Source organism: Pseudorasbora parva, chromosome 17 (assembly GCF_024679245.1).
Source record: "Pseudorasbora parva isolate DD20220531a chromosome 17, ASM2467924v1, whole genome shotgun sequence".
NCBI lineage: Eukaryota > Metazoa > Chordata > Actinopteri > Cypriniformes > Gobionidae > Pseudorasbora > Pseudorasbora parva.
The window spans coordinates 16380520-16403296 of NC_090188.1; the positions used below are offsets into that span (position 1 = coordinate 16380520).

At 36.6% G+C, this 22777-nt stretch overlaps 3 protein-coding genes and 1 long non-coding RNA gene across 10 annotated transcripts in view; 1 reads left to right on the forward strand and 3 right to left on the reverse strand.

Annotated features, from left to right (window-relative positions):
- The window catches only part of ndst2a (N-deacetylase/N-sulfotransferase (heparan glucosaminyl) 2a), a 247157-nt gene that overhangs the window by 62091 nt on the left and 162289 nt on the right, over positions 1-22777 (forward strand). The gene's annotated exons all lie outside the window — the stretch shown is intronic.
- On the reverse strand, positions 4014-7706 carry LOC137045308 (uncharacterized). Its single transcript, XR_010898735.1, has 2 exons — positions 7623-7706; positions 4014-4711 (listed from the first exon to the last, which is right to left on the reverse strand). It is a non-coding gene; the product is annotated as an uncharacterized lncRNA (long non-coding RNA).
- LOC137045377 (uncharacterized) lies at positions 9218-18982 on the reverse strand. Of its 5 annotated transcripts, XM_067421973.1 has the most exons (4): positions 18725-18981; positions 14150-14946; positions 12102-12247; positions 9218-10378 (listed from the first exon to the last, which is right to left on the reverse strand). In XM_067421973.1, the coding sequence occupies exons 3-4, from the start codon at positions 12198-12200 to the stop codon at positions 9614-9616; spliced, it is 864 nt and encodes a 287-aa protein (XP_067278074.1). In that variant the 5' UTR covers positions 12201-12247; positions 14150-14946; positions 18725-18981; the 3' UTR covers positions 9218-9613. The 5 variants fall into 5 exon arrangements, with proteins under 5 accessions (XP_067278074.1, XP_067278072.1, XP_067278071.1 ...); XM_067421971.1 differs by lacking the exons at positions 14150-14946; positions 18725-18981 and adding an exon at positions 12350-13073; XM_067421970.1 differs by lacking the exons at positions 12102-12247; positions 18725-18981 and adding an exon at positions 16667-17637 and having other exon boundaries at positions 10274-10378.
- On the reverse strand, positions 18757-22397 carry LOC137045588 (uncharacterized). The gene is made up of 3 exons (XM_067422297.1): positions 21488-22397; positions 21242-21387; positions 18757-19521 (listed from the first exon to the last, which is right to left on the reverse strand). Exons 1-3 carry the CDS (start codon positions 21735-21737, stop codon positions 18757-18759), a joined length of 1161 nt encoding a protein of 386 aa, XP_067278398.1. The 5' UTR covers positions 21738-22397.

The following is a 22777-nucleotide window of genomic DNA, read 5'->3' on the forward strand; positions in this document are numbered from 1 at the left end:
TTGCATTCCAGCATCGTAAAAGATCTGGATTATATTGATTCACCCATACATCATTTGGCTTTCTTTTCAACACAACACTTGTTTTCTTCGTCATTTTATTATAAGCCATTTCAAATGTCTCTTGATTTATACCAATAGATGCAAACATAGCATCAACTGAGTCAAAGACAGCATCACTATTTAACAAACATTCTCTCACTCTTTTCATTATAGCTTCAGCTAACTCTTTTGATATTTCTTGGCAGTTGTTTGTCCTTTTGCATTTACTTTCATTTTTTTCATCATCTGTCTTTTTTTCATCTTTATCACTTTTGCTGCTTCTTGTAATGAATGTATTTTTGCTAGGTGGACGTGGAAAGTTAAATCTACACACAGTTCCTTTCTTTTTACATGTTTTTGAATGTCTTTTGCTGTGTTGTTGGACAGTGCTCACAATTTCATGCATTTCCTTTTGCTGTTCAGGTGGCATTTCACAAGTGACATATTGATCAACAAATGCTACAACTTCATCATCATCATCTTTGTCTACTTGAGGTGCATTGTCAACCCAAAAAAGACAATGTGTATGAGGAGATCCACGCTGCTGAAATTCAATTCGATAGAAATAATCTATTATTTTTCCGATTGGCTGTGCTGGTGACATGATCACATCTTTTAGAAAGCAATGAAATCGATGATCAAACATTCTGGCAGCAGTTACAGGATTGCGTTTAAGCATCCCACATCTATCAGACCAGTCCAATTCATCAATAGGAGTTTGACAACCCTCTTGTTTAATAATAGATTGCATTAGTTCTGTCCATCGCAAGTCTGCTGATGAAAATGAGCAAAACCATGTTGGGATACCTAATTGTCTCACCATTGCAAACAAATCTTTTTGAACGCTTTGCCAAAAAACAGGACTCCCTCTTACTGGCTTCAAGAATTTATACCCCTGATCAAAATTTAAAATCTTTTGCAGTGACTCTTTGTTTGTTAGCATTTCTGCAGTAATTTTTGTTTTGTTGCTTGTGTCATGACCTTTCCGTAAAGCAATAGATACATTTGAAATAACTTGATTAAGCTCAGACAAATATTGTCCATAAAAGATGTAATCTAGGTTTTGAGCAAACCGTCCATCTGCATTTAGGATTCTATTATTTAAGTATCTAGACAGCGTTAATTTTTCAGGTCGTTGATCATGAAATGTTCCTGTTCCTTTTGGGAAGAGAACTGGAAAACATTTGGCTTCATTGGTTTCATCCATTAATATTCTCACTGGATTATTGCCCTCTGCTGGTGCAAGTGACATAATGCCATCAAAATGTTGATCTAAAACCTCTTGTGCAATATCTACTGGCTGTAAACACGAATCCATAAACAAACCATGTTGCTGTCGATCATGAAGTGTTTCATCAGTGATTTCTTCATCCTGATTCTCAATATTTTGCTCTTTATCGACACATGTGTCCTGACATCCATCCAAATCATGTTCAGTGTTTTCAGTTGTATCATTAACCTGTTCTTCAGTTTTACTCAGAGGATTAATCCAAGTTTCATTAAATTCTACATCTGTATACCATTTGTTATTTTCTTTTAAGTATTCCAAAGCATTTTTGACATGATCAGTGTGCACAAATTTAAATTCATAATGTCCTTTGTACGTTAATTTCCTCTTAAGTTTTACTCGTATCATTAAATCATCATTTTCTGATCTTGGTAACACATTTACCACATCTGTCACATTAGACGGAACACATGTTATGGGGCCATGTACGCCATTTTGTCCGCCGCGTGGCAACGCGAGCATCTTCATGAATGGGATATGTTTCGCTATTAAATGTTGCTCAAGAGAGTTTAAACGGCTCAATTCAACAGGAATTGGATCCAGAGCAAGATTATTTGCTACACTTTCAGCAGGCATTTTACCTTCACTAATCTTTCTATCACATGTGTGACAAATCCACAGAGATTCAGCTGGGGTATTTTTATAAATACATTGTTCACTGCAGCCTTTATTACAGTTATGCAAATAATTATGCGTTATACATTTGTTTGCAATATAGCCAGCATGGACCGATTTTTGTACATATTTATTTATTTTACAGTATTTCACCTGCATTTTAAAGCAGCAACGATGACAAACTGAACATACATACTCAGGACCTATAGATATTTTTTGTTTAAATTGTTCAATTACACAGTCAATCTCTTTCCTTTTGATCTCTGCCTCAATTCGACTTTCAGCATTTCTCATTTTAATACTATTGGCAAATCTTATATCATGTTTATACTTCTGTTTGTTGTAATCTATCAATTTGTTTTTGTGTATTTCATTGTCGTTGTATTTGTCAACACTGTACTTTTTGACTGACTCCCTATGGGAGGTATTGTCACTGTATTTGTCCACACTGTACTTTTTGACTGACTCCCTATGGGAGGTATTGTCACTGTATTTGTCCACACTGTACTTTTTGACTGACTCCCTATGGGAGGTATTGTCACTGTATTTGTCCACACTGTACTTTTTGACTGACTCCCTATGGGAGGTATTGTCACTGTATTTGTCCACACTGTACTTTTTGACTGACTCCCTATGGGAGGTATTGTCACTGTATTTGTCCACACTGTACTTTTTGACTGACTCCCTATGGGAGGTATTATCTCTGTATTTATCTGTGCTATATTGTTTTACTTGTTCTTGATGCTGTTCATTTTTATTGTACTTTTCAGTGCTGCATGTCATTAGTTTCTTTTTGTAAGTTTCATCATCATGATATCTTTTGTTTACAGAATTTTTTTTTCTGTGTTTTAAGTCCTGGTTATTATTGTATTGGACTTTTTGTCTATATAGCTTACGTGGGTCTGAGTTAGCATTTAACATTGAATCTTCAAATGATGATTTACAAATGGAAGCACAGCTACCATCTGTTCTTTTTACACATACAACAACTTCATAGTGACAGTTATTTACATGTTTCAAGTAAATTCCGTGGTATTGACATCTATGTCTATTAGATGACAAATGTGAAGGTGAATATTTAAGCCATTTATCTTGACTATAAGTAAATATGTTCACACCAATTAAATCACTGGCTGCTTGTATTTCCAGCTCTGTTGCCCAAGTTCCAACATATTTCATTCTTGAAGTGGCAATATAGCTTGCAATAGAAGTGTGTCCATGTCTGAGATACTGAATGTATCGTCCTTCATTCTGTAGTATGTGCGTTACTAAAGCAAGTCTCATTTTTCGGTGTTCTTGTTCACTTCCACTAACAGCATAAGCTATTGCTCTAAAAAAGCAGTTACCATCAGCCACAATATCTTTGGTTTCACAAGGTTCAACCATTTCAGCAATCTCATTCATTTTACTCTGTTCTTTTACAACGTGTACAATGTTCAGCTTCAAACAAATACTTTTTTGTTGTTCCACTGCTAATGGACAAAACTGAAAAGAAACACTGCCAGTTTGTGAAATAAATTCAAAATCATCTGCATTATCATTTCTTGAGTATTCAAAAGATATTCCAGTTTTCTTTTCTGTACACGTATCATTCACAAGGATTCCCTCTGTGGTTATAGCATCAGGCAAAGAGTGCCTGCAACTAATATCAACTTCTGATTTGACAAGTTTACGTACTCTTTCTGTTTCAGCATTTTCCTCCATCACTGAATCGTAAACCAAGCAATCATGCTGATTTATCTTATTTGCATTGACTCCAGTAACCTCAAATGGAACATTATTTGCATTCAAAGACACACCAAGTTTCCTGAAATGAGTAAGCAAAGACTGTATATTGGCATAGAAAGCCACTATACTTTTACCATCAGCTGTACATGTTCCATCACATTGTCGTGAATGTGGATCAATCACTGCATACCACGATCCTTCTCTGACAGCTGCACATATGTTTAGGTTAATATTTACCAAACAGGCATCAAACCTCTGGAATGCTCGAGTTATAGCTTCATCAAATGACATGGCAAAGCCTTGCAGACCTTCGTCATAGAAATCAACACCAAACAAACCTGAAAATGATTCACCATAGTTTATTGAAAAACTACAATTATTTAACATGTGTGTGTCAGGAAGCTCCAAAACTTGTATAAAGCCTTGTATCGGATCATTAATTTTGCTTGCATCTCTCATGGCACTGTACAGTTTATCTCCTTGTATCAGAACAGCATTCAGATCATTTTGGGTCCATCTCAACACATTTTTAACCTTACACATCAAGATTGCACATAAACTATTTGTAGCACATTGCTTGCTTCTATTGGAGCCAAACCGGTAATGGCCTTGATGGAAAGACCCTCTTAAATAGGATGTTTGTGGAAATAAATCAGAAACATCTTCCAAGGTAATGTTTTCATTATCTGTAGACGTAGAGATGGATGGTACAGACGTTTCAGGTACAAATTCAGACAATGACTTGTCAATCATAGTTGTCAGAGGATTTTTAAGACTTTTCGTTGGCTTTTCAAAGTTTTTCAGACCATGTTTAGATTCATGTTTAGATTCATGTTTAGATTCATGTTTAGATTCATGTTTAGATTCATGTTTAGATTCATGTTTAGATTGTTTTTTTAACACGTTGTGATGTACACAACGTTCACATAATTCTGCCAATTTTTTAAGAGGTGGCAGAGCCTCTTCAGGATCAGCAGCCATCCGGTCCGCCATCCTCTTCCTGGCTGCCTGGGATCGCCGAGACTGCTTTGTGCGCGGCATCTGTACACACACAAAAAAACAAAACAAAGACACAAATGAATTAATTCACAAACACAAGACAGTACGGGTGGTAAAAAAAAAAATTGATATGTTGATTTATCGTGACATTTCTGGCCACAAGACATTGATACTTTAGAACGAAGTATCGATATATTTTTATTCTTAGGCGTACTTGCAGCTCCGTTATTCAGTGGCTTCCATGTTTTATCTTAACGCAGAGCTCCAGACTATAGCTGAATATATACTGTTGTACGTGAATATTAAATTACAAAATACTATTTACATATTACTCCCGCTGCTGCATGTTCTGTGTCTGTATGTGCATGACGGGCACTAATGAGCGAGTGTAATGAACACACACACACGACACTCACTCACTGTCTTTTTAATGTCTGCTGTGTCACTATATGAGGACATGAATGCATAAAACCGTCTTTTATGAGATTTTATCATTTCATTTGAGAAAACTCATAAACACAGGTCTTCACAGAAACCCATTAACGTGAACAAATAAACAGAAATATATTAGGCTAATGTTGTACAAATTCAGCTATGTCTCTACGTAATATGTTTCTCCTTTTAATAATAATTATGCCTAGATAGTTGGTTTCACTTGATCTTTTTTATCAACAATGTTTACTTTAAACAGCATACACACTTTAAATGTTTATTTATTATTTGCATCATCATAAATAATAAAATCATTGCATGTAATAATTTTTTTAAAAATAATTTATTTTATGAGGTTTTTCAACATTAATATGAGTTCCGCTAGCTTGAATATTGTCCCCAAGTGGCTAGAAATTTTGATCTATGTAAAGCGACTTCTGGCTGTCTTTCGCTGCCTTTGATAAAATGAGAAATGATTTGATCTTGAATTCTCTTGTTATGACGTCATCAGGAAAGGTTAGCTCCCCTTCCTCTGCTTCGCCCGCACAGAGAATTAGTAGAGAATGGATTCAGTTTATCAGTCGCGATGTCAGCAGCACAGGCTTTACCATATGGATTCGACAGCACCGCCACAAACAGTAAGTAACAGTGCTCATTAATGCCTGATCTGGGATCAGTGATTTCTGATCTGTAGCTAATCATTCAAATTCACACAGACTTCTTTCTAAATCATTTAAAACTGTCAGTCCAGCTGCTGGTCGTGTTGATGCATCAGTGACTCATGCCAGTGACTAAAACCATCAACTTCACATCATTTCTTTTAGTAGCATGAAACAAATCTGTTATTTAAATAATTAAATTACAGATATCGATCAAAGAACACTCTTTATAATGTTCGGATCTGTCAATCACATGTTTATCTGTAGTCCACTTGCCCAAACTGCCGTTTTGATGACCCTGTTAATAGAAGCTTTAACTGTATTCATGTCGTGTCTGTTGTTAGTTGTGATGAAAGCATTTTGTGAGAGAAATAACGTAGCAAAGTTCACTCGTGTTTATTCAGAGCTCTCAGATACAAACAAAATAAACTCGCGTTCTCAACAACTTAGTAAAATTAAAGTACCTCAGCAATCTTTCCCCAGCTCTGTCTATCTCTGGACTGGCAGTGCTGCTGCTGCTGCTCGCGCCTGACTAAACCACATCCCCTCCGCCACAATCTAATTTCAAATGCAAAGATTTCAGCCAATCACAGCAGTGTGTGTTTTCATTGAAGTCTCACAGCAGACACGCACCTTAAAACAGAGCATTTCAGCCAGAAGGCTAATACCAGTATAGAAAAATGTTAAAGCCAGAGGCGTTGAAAAGCGGAGTTGCGACATGATCTCAGCTCCCTGTGTCGTGCGCTGGTCACATGGATCATGGACCGCTCAATACTTCCAGCGTCATGTCAATGCATTTGAATGCTTAAGCAGATACGCAACATTTTTACTATACATATGTTTGCAGCAAGTTTTGGTAAACAGAACACTAGTGTTCATTGATTATTAAGTCAACCATATTTACAGGATCGTTTTATTATGGAGAGTGATAGACATGCAACATTGTTAATGTGATTCTTGTATTTAGCCCTCAGGTATTCCTTAATTACTAATTGGTCACACTCATTGATGGTCAAATGTGACCAATTGTAATAATAATAATAATTAAAAAAAAAAACAGAATTATTGATTTTGAAATTTTACACCAGTCAATACAGAAGTAAATATTCTGTAGCATATTTTGCTGTCAATGTTTTTTGAAGACACGCTTCTGGTATGCAAAGGTATAAAAATTCGCCAAGCAGCCGCCATGCAACATGCAACAGAAACGGCTCTCAGGCGCAAACCTGATCACGTGCTGATCACGTGAACAATGCCTGCAATTGGCTTTGCGCAATGCAAATACAGTTTTTTCCCAATTGCATAAGGACACAAGTAAATTCTAGCGTTTTAGTTTTTTTAGTCGCAAAACACGACATTAAAAACCTTTTTTGCAATTATTATCAATTTAAATATTCCCACCACAATATTTAATAAATGGAAAGCACTAGCTTTGTACTACAAATTTGTATTTGCATTTATAGCAACGTTCTTTACAACGTAATGACATCTTTTAACGTCAATGTCTAAACCCAACATACAACATAGGCCTATTAGCCTACTTGATTTACTCATGCAACAAATGTTACGCCCTAGTTTCATACACGCATATCTTTCATACGACTATCCCACACAATTTACATTAACATAAAAGCCTTCAAAAGAATGAATTTATACATTTCCGATAACTAATTATTAAAATCGTCATAAACCGTTTTTTACATTGTTTATTGGCAGTTAACATAGCATTTAGCTAGTCACAATACACGAAGCAAACTATATCAAACATCAACGTTAAATCTATACCCGCACGCTTAATATACTAACACAAATAACTTTCACAAACAAACCGCAACTATGTATTCGACCATTTTAAGAATTACCTGACACAGTGAAGTGATTGACAAAGGAACCAAAGCAATGACGGTTTCAGGATGGTCGATCTCATCAAAGTGATGATGGTGAACGAATCGTTCTTTTGAACAGGTTCTTTTAGTGAACCGACCAGAACGAACCAGTTCAACAATTCGTTTTAAACAGATCTCGTCTCCGACTTAGTGCTGATCCACATATTACTAAATTAATTAACTTTCTGGCATAAGTCACTTTCCCTTGTCCTAGAATAAACCGATATACTGAAATATATTTTAAAATTACTTAACTGAACCGAGAAATGTTCTAAGAACAACAACATTTTAAACGATTGGTGTACTTCCAAACTTACAGCGCTTTTCAAATGAAAACTTCTGCCATGCAAACTCATAACTGTTTCTCTCTGACATACTGAAAAATGACCGGACCATCTGTGTCATTTGTTCAGTGACGAAATTAATGTTTGTTTTTGTTTTTTTTAAGCATTTGGTTGAACATCGGAAAATGTAACAAAATAAACCATGTTGGAAACGCGAAATTAAGTACAACTAAGTACTTTTACTTTCTAAACATCTTACCGTTTTAGACAATTTTCCCTATATTTTTTTGTATTACGTCACCACCCACTGCATAGCGTAGCCCGCAATACCGTCACTTTTCCCCCCAAAACGAGATATTTTCCCACTTATACTTTAATTCTGCAAATGCATACAAACTTTAACGTCGTTTCACCATTTTATGAAATACCTGACATGCTAAAAAGAAATTAACGAAAGCACCGACACTGAATATTCTGTAACTGCAGTTCACACGGTACTACACGATTCTTCAACGAATCGCTCTTTTGAGCCGAATCCCAAGAATCAAGCCTATTCGCCAAAGGACCGCGAGCGACATTTACTTTCAGAAGATTTCACAATCAAAACGAACATCCAAGACTATTCACACCAGGCTGAAAAATGATCACATAAGCAAGTTCTGTGACCTGTTAGGTTTTGCTATGAGTTCTTTTTACACGTGCAGGCTATTTTGATATCTTACGCGAAATCACGTACATACCTAAACTACTACAACATGTATTTCTAAATGTTCATCAAACTATAAAATATAGGCTGTACTTTAGTTACTTACACAACCTGTAGCTAACACAACATTAGACAGCCATACGCAACATAAACATCTGCAAATGAAAGCGTCATCAAAATCACCACGGACTTCAGTAAATTACCAAACGTTCAAGAATCTAACATATGTTCCTTTTTATAGCTACAAATTGCTTAATACATTATTTTAAAAAAACAACAGTATTAAGTAATCACTTTCAAAGTCATTAAAAACAACCGTCTCGGCTTCCTTTAGAAAACTTTATTTGACATAACACATCATACAACAACAAAAAAACACTGTACTCAGCACAACAACAACAACAAAATATATATATATATATATAATAATCTGGCATTATAGCTAATAAAAAAAAAATGTTTTCAAACAGTCAAACAAAAACCTTGACATACAGCTATCAGGTTGCTAGATGAAATATAATAAAAACAAAAATAAATAAATACCTAAATATAAGTGTTAAAATAAATACAACAGCCTTTGCCAAATATAACTATATACATATCTTTAAAGCACACATTTAAATGTCATTGTTGTTTGAAAAATTTCAAAACCTTTACAAATCCGCCAAGAGCATCTAAATAAAATACAATATAAATAAATGTCTGATTTTACAATCGTTTCCGCACTTGTTCTGTGAACACACTTGTACAAACAAAACAAAAAATTTACCAAAAAAAATCTCTTTAAATAAACAAAGCAAAATCAGCATTTCTTGGTCTTGAACAGCAACAACAACAAAAGAAATATATATATATATATATATAAAAAATAACGCTCACCAATTTTACCTGAACGCACACATTCCAGCATGCCAATCAAAAATGCTTCATGTCACATGAAATTACCGTTTTCCTTTAAAACACCTGGTCTTGCGCCACTACATCGCTTCTCTCTCCAGAGCCTGCATTGCTCCAGCAACCTCTTCGTCTACAGCTTTGTCACGTGCATCACTAGTTCCCAATGCAAGCCCAGCCACTTTATCTATTGTAACTACGACCTCACGTTGTATCTTGACCTGCCATGCCTCCCCAGATAACAGGTGCTCCTCAACATTTTGCCCTTCAATTAGCAAATGTAGCATGTTCTCCTTTTGCAGATAGCGGCGTATCACAGAGTTTGACACTGTCAAATCCATTTCATCTCCTTCATTTAACAACAGCACCACTCTTCCCTTGGCCGTACACTGATAGTTCGAAGACTTCTGAAGAAATCGACACCGTTCGCACCGATGGAACTGCATGGTGGAATTAAACTCCACCTGCCACGTCTGGCACTTAGTGCACCTCTTCGAAACTGATATTTCAGCCCGGCTAATGGTCCCAGTTAAGATGCTGACGTCCTCTTCTGCCACCTTAAACTCTTCAAAAGAACTCGCTCCAGCCACTTCTTTCACTTCGACAATCTCAGTGCTGCGCGTTGTGGTCAGAAACAAATCCCCCAAGTACTCACGGGTACACAAATTGCGGATCTGATACGAATGGTCGACCAGCACCATTCCAATCTGTCCTGCCCACAACTGCAGCTTGATTCTTCCAGAGGCATCCTCAACATGGCAGGTTTGGGTCTCTACATTGGCACCCCTTATTTCCACCATCTCCGTTGCCAGATCTATGTGTCGGACCTTCACTTCTATGAGTCCAACCTGAGGGAAAAATACAAAAACAATTACATCCCAAAACGTAGCGTCACATAAAAGCAACAAAACACCACTCAACACACTATTTCTAAACTCATATCTACGCATAACATTACACTTTCTACACACTATCTAGCCTTTGTCTTTTACACCATTATAGCTATAACAACTACAAACATGTTGTTATAATATTTACACAACATGATAAAGCTAAGCAACATAAGGTCTTCTAAGGTCTTTCACACTTCCTAGTACTAGTGTCATATAATGACGTGTTATATACTCTTTTCACTGTCAAAAAAAAAAAGGCCATCATCTTCAATGCTTTCAAAACGTCTATTCTTTAAACAAATTTTCTTTCTCTACTTATAAAACATATTTTTAATATTATTATGCTTTATTGAACACACATGATTTCCTTTATTTATCAACACAAAGTACTCCTGTCTTGGTTACTGTTAACTTTTATATTCTTAAAACACTTTCGTTTTCACTATGTCATCTTCATCAGCATACTTTCTCTCCTTCACCATGTCAATGTAAATACACACACACACACCAGGGATGGAAATGTACTTTTTTGTCCACCGGCCACTGTGGCTGGTTGACGTCAAAATCTACCAGCCACTCAATGTTTTTACCAGCCACTTTCTTGTTTTTAACTGACAATGTGTAACTTCATGTGAAAAGGAATTCTACAAGCTGTACAATACTTAAGCAATTTTGTTTAATCTCAAGTCTCAATAAAATACTGACATTTTCTCACTCTTACACACACACACACACACCAACCATGAACTGATATACATTTAATTAAATGAGTAGGGCTCTGAGAGCTCTTTTTTTTTTTTTTTACCTGGATGTGGCATTTCTATGATTCATAGTCTTTTATAGCTTCCAGTTTTAGGTTTTCAGTCCAAACAATGAAACTATTAATTTTGGCATCTTCTGAAGCGTGTTGGTGACATAACAAGCAGAACATTGTCATTAGGGATGCACCGAAATCAAAATTCTTGGCCGAACCCAAAAAACAGGAAACCAAGGCCGAAAACCAAAACACAGCAAAAAAATATGCCAATTATTAGTACCATTGCATTCATGGCTATGTCTTTATAACTTTACTAAAAAGCAAGGTATTACAATTGCATACATTAATATTAACGTTTCAAATAATAAATCAATTACAAATTATGCCATTTTTTTTTCTTAGCACATTGCAAAATTCACAAACTAAAATGTTTAACCTGACCACACATGTGTACATTAAATAATAATGTACAGGCCTACTGGCCAGCAGAAAGGTACAGAAATTGAATAAAGTAATCAAATGTAAAATAACTGCATATTTAACTGTTTAAATTAAAGATGAATCCTTACTAAACTTACAAAAGCTATTCAATCAAGAGCAGTGAGTGGTGTCCTTATCTTTTGTGTGACATTAAAACAGAGCTGTATAGGCTACTGTGCCTTTAAGACCTAATGCAAGACAAATCAAAATCACCCTCATATGGCTGGTGGCGAATGCTCATTTCCATCCCCGACACATATACATGCATACATACATATAATATATTATAAACACCATGTACAATACTTCTACAGACGTCAAACCTTACCAATACACGCTACATTTTACCAGTGCACGACCCCCACCCCCTCTACACCACCTCTTGCTTAAACGCAACATCTATGCACCTTTTAACATTTTAATCGTCACTTTCACGGTTACCTGCTGTCGTCCTGCCATCGCTTTAAGCTCGGCCACTGTTCTTTTGGAATTCTGTGGAGCTTCTTTGAATGCGAAACCAATGTTTTTCACCACAACCATTTCTGTCGATTTTCCGCACTGGACGTCAAACTCGCCTCCGCCCGCACCTAACACAAACTTGACATTTAATGCCTGCAGAATCACAACAACACTACCAACTTCTTTAAGCAAAAAAAAAAAAAAAAAAAAAAAAAAACGAAAGTACTCACTAACGCGTCTTCGGATATTTTTCAGCTTCACCGCGCTCCTATTTTTTTCGGCCTGGCAGAAACTTGACCGCTTCTCGACGGCGAAAACCACCACATGGCGATATTCCTCGCGGCTCACTTGAATAACCGCGTTAAAATAATGTCCTCCAGTGCGCACTCCTACTTTTACTGTACTTACTGCATGAATATAACCACTAACGCAGTCTTCCTCCTGAACATCAGTTTTGGATCTTTTCGCGGGACCTGCCATGATGTCTTCTTCCTTCGTCTTCTTCGCGTAAACACGTTACCCATAAACACTTTCGCCACACAACTACCGGACAATAAAACGCGCACACGTCGTCCCGTCCGAGTCATATTACCCCGAGAAAAAGTACTTCGACTAATACCTATTGACACGATATATGTTTTACCGTTTTACACAATTTTCCCTATATTTTTTTGTATTACGTCACCACCCACTGCATAGCGTAGCCCGCAATACCGTCACTTTTCCCCCCAAAACGAGATATTTTCCCACTTATACTTTAATTCTGCAAATGCATACAAACTTTAACGTCGTTTCACCATTTTATGAAATACCTGACATGCTAAAAAGAAATTAACGAAAGCACCGACACTGAATATTCTGTAACTGCAGTTCACACGGTACTACACGATTCTTCAACGAATCGCTCTTTTGAGCCGAATCCCAAGAATCAAGCCTATTCGCCAAAGCACCGCGAGCGACATTTACTTTCAGAAGATTTCACAATCAAAACGAACATCCAAGACTATTCACACCAGGCTGAAAAATGATCACATAAGCAAGTTCTGTGACCTGTTAGGTTTTGCTATGAGTTCTTTTTACACGTGCAGGCTATTTTGATATCTTACGCGAAATCACGTACATACCTAAACTACTACAACATGTATTTCTAAATGTTCATCAAACTATAAAATATAGGCTGTACTTTAGTTACTTACACAACCTGTAGCTAACACAACATTAGACAGCCATACGCAACATAAACATCTGCAAATGAAAGCGTCATCAAAATCACCACGGACTTCAGTAAATTACCAAACGTTCAAGAATCTAACATATGTTCCTTTTTATAGCTACAAATTGCTTAATACATTATTTAAAAAAAAACAACAGTATTAAGTAATCACTTTCAAAGTCATTAAAAACAACCGTCTCGGCTTCCTTTAGAAAACTTTATTTGACATAACACATCATACAACAACAAAAAAACACTGTACTCAGCACAACAACAACAACAAAATATATATATATATATAATAATCTGGCATTATAGCTAATAAAAAAAAAATGTTTTCAAACAGTCAAACAAAAACCTTGACATACAGCTATCAGGTTGCTAGATGAAATATAATAAAAACAAAAATAAATAAATACCTAAATATAAGTGTTAAAATAAATACAACAGCCTTTGCCAAATATAACTATATACATATCTTTAAAGCACACATTTAAATGTCATTGTTGTTTGAAAAATTTCAAAACCTTTACAAATCCGCCAAGAGCATCTAAATAAAATACAATATAAATAAATGTCTGATTTTACAATCGTTTCCGCACTTGTTCTGTGAACACACTTGTACAAACAAAACAAAAAATTTACCAAAAAAAATCTCTTTAAATAAACAAAGCGAAATCAGCATTTCTTGGTCTTGAACAGCAACAAAAGAAATATATATATATATATATATATAAAAAATAACGCTCACCAATTTTACCTGAACGCACACATTCCAGCATGCCAATCAAAAATGCTTCATGTCACATGAAATTACCGTTTTCCTTTAAAACACCTGGTCTTGCGCCACTACATCGCTTCTCTCTCCAGAGCCTGCATTGCTCCAGCAACCTCTTCGTCTACAGCTTTGTCACGTGCATCACTAGTTCCCAATGCAAGCCCAGCCACTTTATCTATTGTAACTACGACCTCACGTTGTATCTTGACCTGCCATGCCTCCCCAGATAACAGGTGCTCCTCAACATTTTGCCCTTCAATTAGCAAATGTAGCATGTTCTCCTTTTGCAGATAGCGGCGTATCACAGAGTTTGACACTGTCAAATCCATTTCATCTCCTTCATTTAACAACAGCACCACTCTTCCCTTGGCCGTACACTGATAGTTCGAAGACTTCTGAAGAAATCGACACCGTTCGCACCGATGGAACTGCATGGTGGAATTAAACTCCACCTGCCACGTCTGGCACTTAGTGCACCTCTTCGAAACTGATATTTCAGCCCGGCTAATGGTCCCAGTTAAGATGCTGACGTCCTCTTCTGCCACCTTAAACTCTTCAAAAGAACTCGCTCCAGCCACTTCTTTCACTTCGACAATCTCAGTGCTGCGCGTTGTGGTCAGAAACAAATCCCCCAAGTACTCACGGGTACACAAATTGCGGATCTGATACGAATGGTCGACCAGCACCATTCCAATCTGTCCTGCCCACAACTGCAGCTTGATTCTTCCAGAGGCATCCTCAACATGGCAGGTTTGGGTCTCTACATTGGCACCCCTTATTTCCACCATCTCCGTTGCCAGATCTATGTGTCGGACCTTCACTTCTATGAGTCCAACCTGAGGGAAAAATACAAAAACAATTACATCCCAAAACGTAGCGTCACATAAAAGCAACAAAACACCACTCAACACACTATTTCTAAACTCATATCTACGCATAACATTACACTTTCTACACACTATCTAGCCTTTGTCTTTTACACCATTATAGCTATAACAACTACAAACATGTTGTTATAATATTTACACAACATGATAAAGCTAAGCAACATAAGGTCTTCTAAGGTCTTTCACACTTCCTAGTACTAGTGTCATATAATGACGTGTTATATACTCTTTTCACTGTCAAAAAAAAAAAGGCCATCATCTTCAATGCTTTCAAAACGTCTATTCTTTAAACAAATTTTCTTTCTCTACTTATAAAACATATTTTTAATATTATTATGCTTTATTGAACACACATGATTTCCTTTATTTATCAACACAAAGTACTCCTGTCTTGGTTACTGTTAACTTTTATATTCTTAAAACACTTTCGTTTTCACTATGTCATCTTCATCAGCATACTTTCTCTCCTTCACCATGTCAATGTAAATACACACACACACACCAGGGATGGAAATGTACTTTTTTGTCCACCGGCCACTGTGGCTGGTTGACGTCAAAATCTACCAGCCACTCAATGTTTTTACCAGCCACTTTCTTGTTTTTAACTGACAATGTGTAACTTCATGTGAAAAGGAATTCTACAAGCTGTACAATACTTAAGCAATTTTGTTTAATCTCAAGTCTCAATAAAATACTGACATTTTCTCACTCTTACACACACACACACACCAACCATGAACTGATATACATTTAATTAAATGAGTAGGGCTCTGAGAGCTCTTTTTTTTTTTTTTACCTGGATGTGGCATTTCTATGATTCATAGTCTTTTATAGCTTCCAGTTTTAGGTTTTCAGTCCAAACAATGAAACTATTAGTTTTGGCATCTTCTGAAGCGTGTTGGTGACATAACGAGCAGAACATTGTCATTAGGGATGCACCGAAATCAAAATTCTTGGCCGAAACCGAAAAACAGGAAACCAAGGCCGAAAACCAAAACACAGCAAAAAAATATGCCAATTATTAGTACCATTGCATTCATGGCTATGTCTTTGTAACTTTACTAAAAAGCAAGGTATTACAATTGCATACATTAATATTAACGTTTCAAATAATAAATCAATTACAAATTATGCCATTTTTTTTTCTTAGCACATTGCAAAATTCACAAACTAAAATGTTTAACCTGACCACACATGTGTACATTAAATAATAATGTACAGGCCTACTGGCCAGCAGAAAGGTACAGAAATTGAATAAAGTAATCAAATGTAAAATAACTGCATATTTAACTTTTTAAATTAAAGATGAATCCTTACTAAACTTACAAAAGCTATTCAATCAAGAGCAGTGAGTGGTGTCCTTATCTTTTGTGTGACATTAAAACAGAGCTGTATAGGCTACTGTGCCTTTAAGACCTAATGCAAGACAAATCAAAATCACCCTCATATGGCTGGTGGCGAATGCTCATTTCCATCCCCGACACATATACATGCATACATACATATAATATATTATAAACACCATGTACAATACTTCTACAGACGTCAAACCTTACCAATACACGCTACATTTTACCAGTGCACGACCCCCACCCCCTCTACACCACCTCTTGCTTAAACGCAACATCTATGCACCTTTTAACATTTTAATCGTCACTTTCACGGTTACCTGCTGTCGTCCTGCCATCGCTTTAAGCTCGGCCACTGTTCTTTTGGAATTCTGTGGAGCTTCTTTGAATGCGAAACCAATGTTTTTCACCACAACCATTTCTGTCGATTTTCCGCACTGGACGTCAAACTCGCCTCCGCCCGCACCTAACACAAACTTGACATTTAATGCCTGCAGAATCACAACAACACTACCAACTTCTTTAAGCAAAAAAAAAAAAAAAAAAAAAAAAAAACGAAAATACTCACTGACGCGTCTTCGGATATTTTTCAGCTTCACCGCGCTCCTATTTTTTTCGGCCTGGCAGAAACTTGACCGCTTCTCGACGGCGAAAACCACCACATGGCGATATTCCTCGCGGCTCACTTGAATAACCGCGTTAAAATAATGTCCTCCAGTGCGCACTCCTACTTTTACTGTACTTACTGCATGAATATAACCACTAACGCAGTCTTCCTCCTGAACATCAGTTTTGGATCTTTTCGCGGGACCTGCCATGATGTCTTCTTCCTTCGTCTTCTTCGCGTAAACACGTTACCCATAAACACTTTCGCCACACAACTACCGGACAATAAAACGCGCACACGTCGTCCCGTCCGAGTCATATTACCCCGAGAAAAAGTACTTCGACTAATACCTATTGACACGATATATGTTTTACCGTTTTACACAATTTTCCCTATATTTTTTTGTATTACGTCACCACCCACTGCATAGCGTAGCCCGCAATACCGTCACTTTTCCCCCCAAAACGAGATATTTTCCCACTTATACTTTAATTCTGCAAATGCATACAAACTTTAACGTCGTTTCACCATTTTATGAAATACCTGACATGCTAAAAAGAAATTAACGAAAGCACCGACACTGAATATTCTGTAACTGCAGTTCACACGGTACTACACGATTCTTCAACGAATCGCTCTTTTGAGCCGAATCCCAAGAATCAAGCCTATTCGCCAAAGCACCGCGAGCGACATTTACTTTCAGAAGATTTCACAATCAAAACGAACATCCAAGACTATTCACACCAGGCTGAAAAATGATCACATAAGCAAGTTCTGTGACCTGTTAGGTTTTGCTATGAGTTCTTTTTACACGTGCAGGCTATTTTGATATCTTACGCGAAATCACGTACATACCTAAACTACTACAACATGTATTTCTAAATGTTCATCAAACTATAAAATATAGGCTGTACTTTAGTTACTTACACAACCTGTAGCTAACACAACATTAGACAGCCATACGCAACATAAACATCTGCAAATGAAAGCGTCATCAAAATCACCACGGACTTCAGTAAATTACCAAACGTTCAAGAATCTAACATATGTTCCTTTTTATAGCTACAAATTGCTTAATACATTATTTAAAAAAAAACAACAGTATTAAGTAATCACTTTCAAAGTCATTAAAAACAACCGTCTCGGCTTCCTTTAGAAAACTTTATTTGACATAACACATCATACAACAACAAAAAAACACTGTACTCAGCACAACAACAACAACAAAATATATATATATATATAATAATCTGGCATTATAGCTAATAAAAAAAAAATGTTTTCAAACAGTCAAACAAAAACCTTGACATACAGCTATCAGGTTGCTAGATGAAATATAATAAAAACAAAAATAAATAAATACCTAAATATAAGTGTTAAAATAAATACAACAGCCTTTGCCAAATATAACTATATACATATCTTTAAAGCACACATTTAAATGTCATTGTTGTTTGAAAAATTTCAAAACCTTTACAAATCCGCCAAGAGCATCTAAATAAAATACAATATAAATAAATGTCTGATTTTACAATCGTTTCCGCACTTGTTCTGTGAACACACTTGTACAAACAAAACAAAAAAATTACCAAAAAAAATCTCTTTAAATAAACAAAGCGAAATCAGCATTTCTTGGTCTTGAACAGCAACAAAAGAAATATATATATATATATATATATATATATATATAAAAAATAACGCTCACCAATTTTACCTGAACGCACACATTCCAGCATGCCAATCAAAAATGCTTCATGTCACATGAAATTACCGTTTTCCTTTAAAACACCTGGTCTTGCGCCACTACATCGCTTCTCTCTCCAGAGCCTGCATTGCTCCAGCAACCTCTTCGTCTACAGCTTTGTCACGTGCATCACTAGTTCCCAATGCAAGCCCAGCCACTTTATCTATTGTAACTACGACCTCACGTTGTATCTTGACCTGCCATGCCTCCCCAGATAACAGGTGCTCCTCAACATTTTGCCCTTCAATTAGCAAATGTAGCATGTTCTCCTTTTGCAGATAGCGACGTATCACAGAGTTTGACACTGTCAAATCCATTTCATCTCCTTCATTTAACAACAGCACCACTCTTCCCTTGGCCGTACACTGATAGTTCGAAGACTTCTGAAGAAATCGACACCGTTCGCACCGATGGAACTGCATGGTGGAATTAAACTCCACCTGCCACGTCTGGCACTTAGTGCACCTCTTCGAAACTGATATTTCAGCCCGGCTAATGGTCCCAGTTAAGATGCTGACGTCCTCTTCTGCCACCTTAAACTCTTCAAAAGAACTCGCTCCAGCCACTTCTTTCACTTCGACAATCTCAGTGCTGCGCGTTGTGGTCAGAAACAAATCCCCCAAGTACTCACGGGTACACAAATTGCGGATCTGATACGAATGGTCGACCAGCACCATTCCAATCTGTCCTGCCCACAACTGCAGCTTGATTCTTCCAGAGGCATCCTCAACATGGCAGGTTTGGGTCTCTACATTGGCACCCCTTATTTCCACCATCTCCGTTGCCAGATCTATGTGTCGGACCTTCACTTCTATGAGTCCAACCTGAGGGAAAAATACAAAAACAATTACATCCCAAAACGTAGCGTCACATAAAAGCAACAAAACACCACTCAACACACTATTTCTAAACTCATATCTACGCATAACATTACACTTTCTACACACTATCTAGCCTTTGTCTTTTACACCATTATAGCTATAACAACTACAAATATGTTGTTATAATATTTACACAACATGATAAAGCTAAGCAACATAAGGTCTTCTAAGGTCTTTCACACTTCCTAGTACTAGTGTCATATAATGACGTGTTATATACTCTTTTCACTGTCAAAAAAAAAAAGGCCATCATCTTCAATGCTTTCAAAACGTCTATTCTTTAAACAAATTTTCTTTCTCTACTTATAAAACATATTTTTAATATTATTATGCTTTATTGAACACACATGATTTCCTTTATTTATCAACACAAAGTACTCCTGTCTTGGTTACTGTTAACTTTTATATTGTTAAAACACTTTCGTTTTCACTATGTCATCTTCATCAGCATACTTTCTCTCCTTCACCATGTCAATGTAAATACACACACACACACCAGGGATGGAAATGTACTTTTTTGTCCACCGGCCACTGTGGCTGGTTGACGTCAAAATCTACCAGCCACTCAATGTTTTTACCAGCCACTTTCTTGTTTTTAACTGACAATGTGTAACTTCATGTGAAAAGGAATTCTACAAGCTGTACAATACTTAAGCAATTTTGTTTAATCTCAAGTCTCAATAAAATACTGACATTTTCTCACTCTTACACACACACACACACCAACCATGAACTGATATACATTTAATTAAATGAGTAGGGCTCTGAGAGCTCTTTTTTTTTTTTTTACCTGGATGTGGCATTTCTATGATTCATAGTCTTTTATAGCTTCCAGTTTTAGGTTTTCAGTCCAAACAATGAAACTATTAGTTTTGGCATCTTCTGAAGCGTGTTGGTGACATAACAAGCAGAACATTGTCATTAGGGATGCACCGAAATCAAAATTCTTGGCCGAACCCAAAAAACAGGAAACCAAGGCCGAAAACCAAAACACAGCAAAAAAATATGCCAATTATTAGTACCATTGCATTCATGGCTATGTCTTTATAACTTTACTAAAAAGCAAGGTATTACAATTGCATACATTAATATTAACGTTTCAAATAATAAATCAATTACAAATTATGCCATTTTTTTTTCTTAGCACATTGCAAAATTCACAAACTAAAATGTTTAACCTGACCACACATGTGTACATTAAATAATAATGTACAGGCCTACTGGCCAGCAGAAAGGTACAGAAATTGAATAAAGTAATCAAATGTAAAATAACTGCATATTTAACTGTTTAAATTAAAGATGAATCCTTACTAAACTTACAAAAGCTATTCAATCAAGAGCAGTGAGTGGTGTCCTTATCTTTTGTGTGACATTAAAACAAAGCTGTATAGGCTACTGTGCCTTTAAGACCTAATGCAAGACAAATCAAAATCACCCTCATATGGCTGGTGGCGAATGCTCATTTCCATCCCCGACACATATACATGCATACATACATATAATATATTATAAACACCATGTACAATACTTCTACAGACGTCAAACCTTACCAATACACGCTACATTTTACCAGTGCACGACCCCCACCCCCTCTACACCACCTCTTGCTTAAACGCAACATCTATGCACCTTTTAACATTTTAGTCGTCACTTTCACGGTTACCTGCTGTCGTCCTGCCATCGCTTTAAGCTCGGCCACTGTTCTTTTGGAATTCTGTGGAGCTTCTTTGAATGCGAAACCAATGTTTTTCACCACAACCATTTCTGTCGATTTTCCGCACTGGACGTCAAACTCGCCTCCGCCCGCACCTAACACAAACTTGACATTTAATGCCTGCAGAATCACAACAACACTACCAACTTCTTTAAGCAAAAAAAAAAAAAAAAAAAAAAAAACGAAAATACTCACTAACGCGTCTTCGGATATTTTTCAGCTTCACCGCGCTCCTATTTTTTTCGGCCTGGCAGAAACTTGACCGCTTCTCGACGGCGAAAACCACCACATGGCGATATTCCTCGCGACTCACTTGAATAACCGCGTTAAAATAATGTCCTCCAGTGCGCACTCCTACTTTTACTGTACTTACTGCATGAATATAACCACTAACGCAGTCTTCCTCCTGAACATCAGTTTTGGATCTTTTCGCGGGACCTGCCATGATGTCTTCTTCCTTCGTCTTCTTCGCGTAAACACGTTACCCATAAACACTTTCGCCACACAACTACCGGACAATAAAACGCGCACACGTCGTCCCGTCCGAGTCATATTACCCCGAGAAAAAGTACTTCGACTAATACCTATTGACACGATATATGTTTTACCGTTTTACACAATTTTCCCTATATTTTTTTGTATTACGTCACCACCCACTGCATAGCGTAGCCCGCAATACCGTCACTTTTCCCCCCAAAACGAGATATTATCCCACTTATACTTTAATTCTGCAAATGCATACAAACTTTAACGTCGTTTCACCATTTTATGAAATACCTGACATGCTAAAAAGAAATTAACGAAAGCACCGACACTGAATATTCTGTAACTGCAGTTCACACGGTACTACACGATTCTTCAACGAATCGCTCTTTTGAGCCGAATCCCAAGAATCAAGCCTATTCGCCAAAGGACCGCGAGCGACATTTACTTTCAGAAGATTTCACAATCAAAACGAACATCCAAGACTATTCACACCAGGCTGAAAAATGATCACATAAGCAAGTTCTGTGACCTGTTAGGTTTTGCTATGAGTTCTTTTTACACGTGCAGGCTATTTTGATATCTTACGCGAAATCACGTACATACCTAAACTACTACAACATGTATTTCTAAATGTTCATCAAACTATAAAATATAGGCTGTACTTTAGTTACTTACACAACCTGTAGCTAACACAACATTAGACAGCCATACGCAACATAAACATCTGCAAATGAAAGCGTCATCAAAATCACCACGGACTTCAGTAAATTACCAAACGTTCAAGAATCTAACATATGTTCCTTTTTATAGCTACAAATTGCTTAATACATTATTTAAAAAAAACAACAGTATTAAGTAATCACTTTCAAAGTCATTAAAAACAACCGTCTCGGCTTCCTTTAGAAAACTTTATTTGACATAACACATCATACAACAACAAAAAAACACTGTACTCAGCACAACAACAACAACAAAATATATATATATATATATATATAA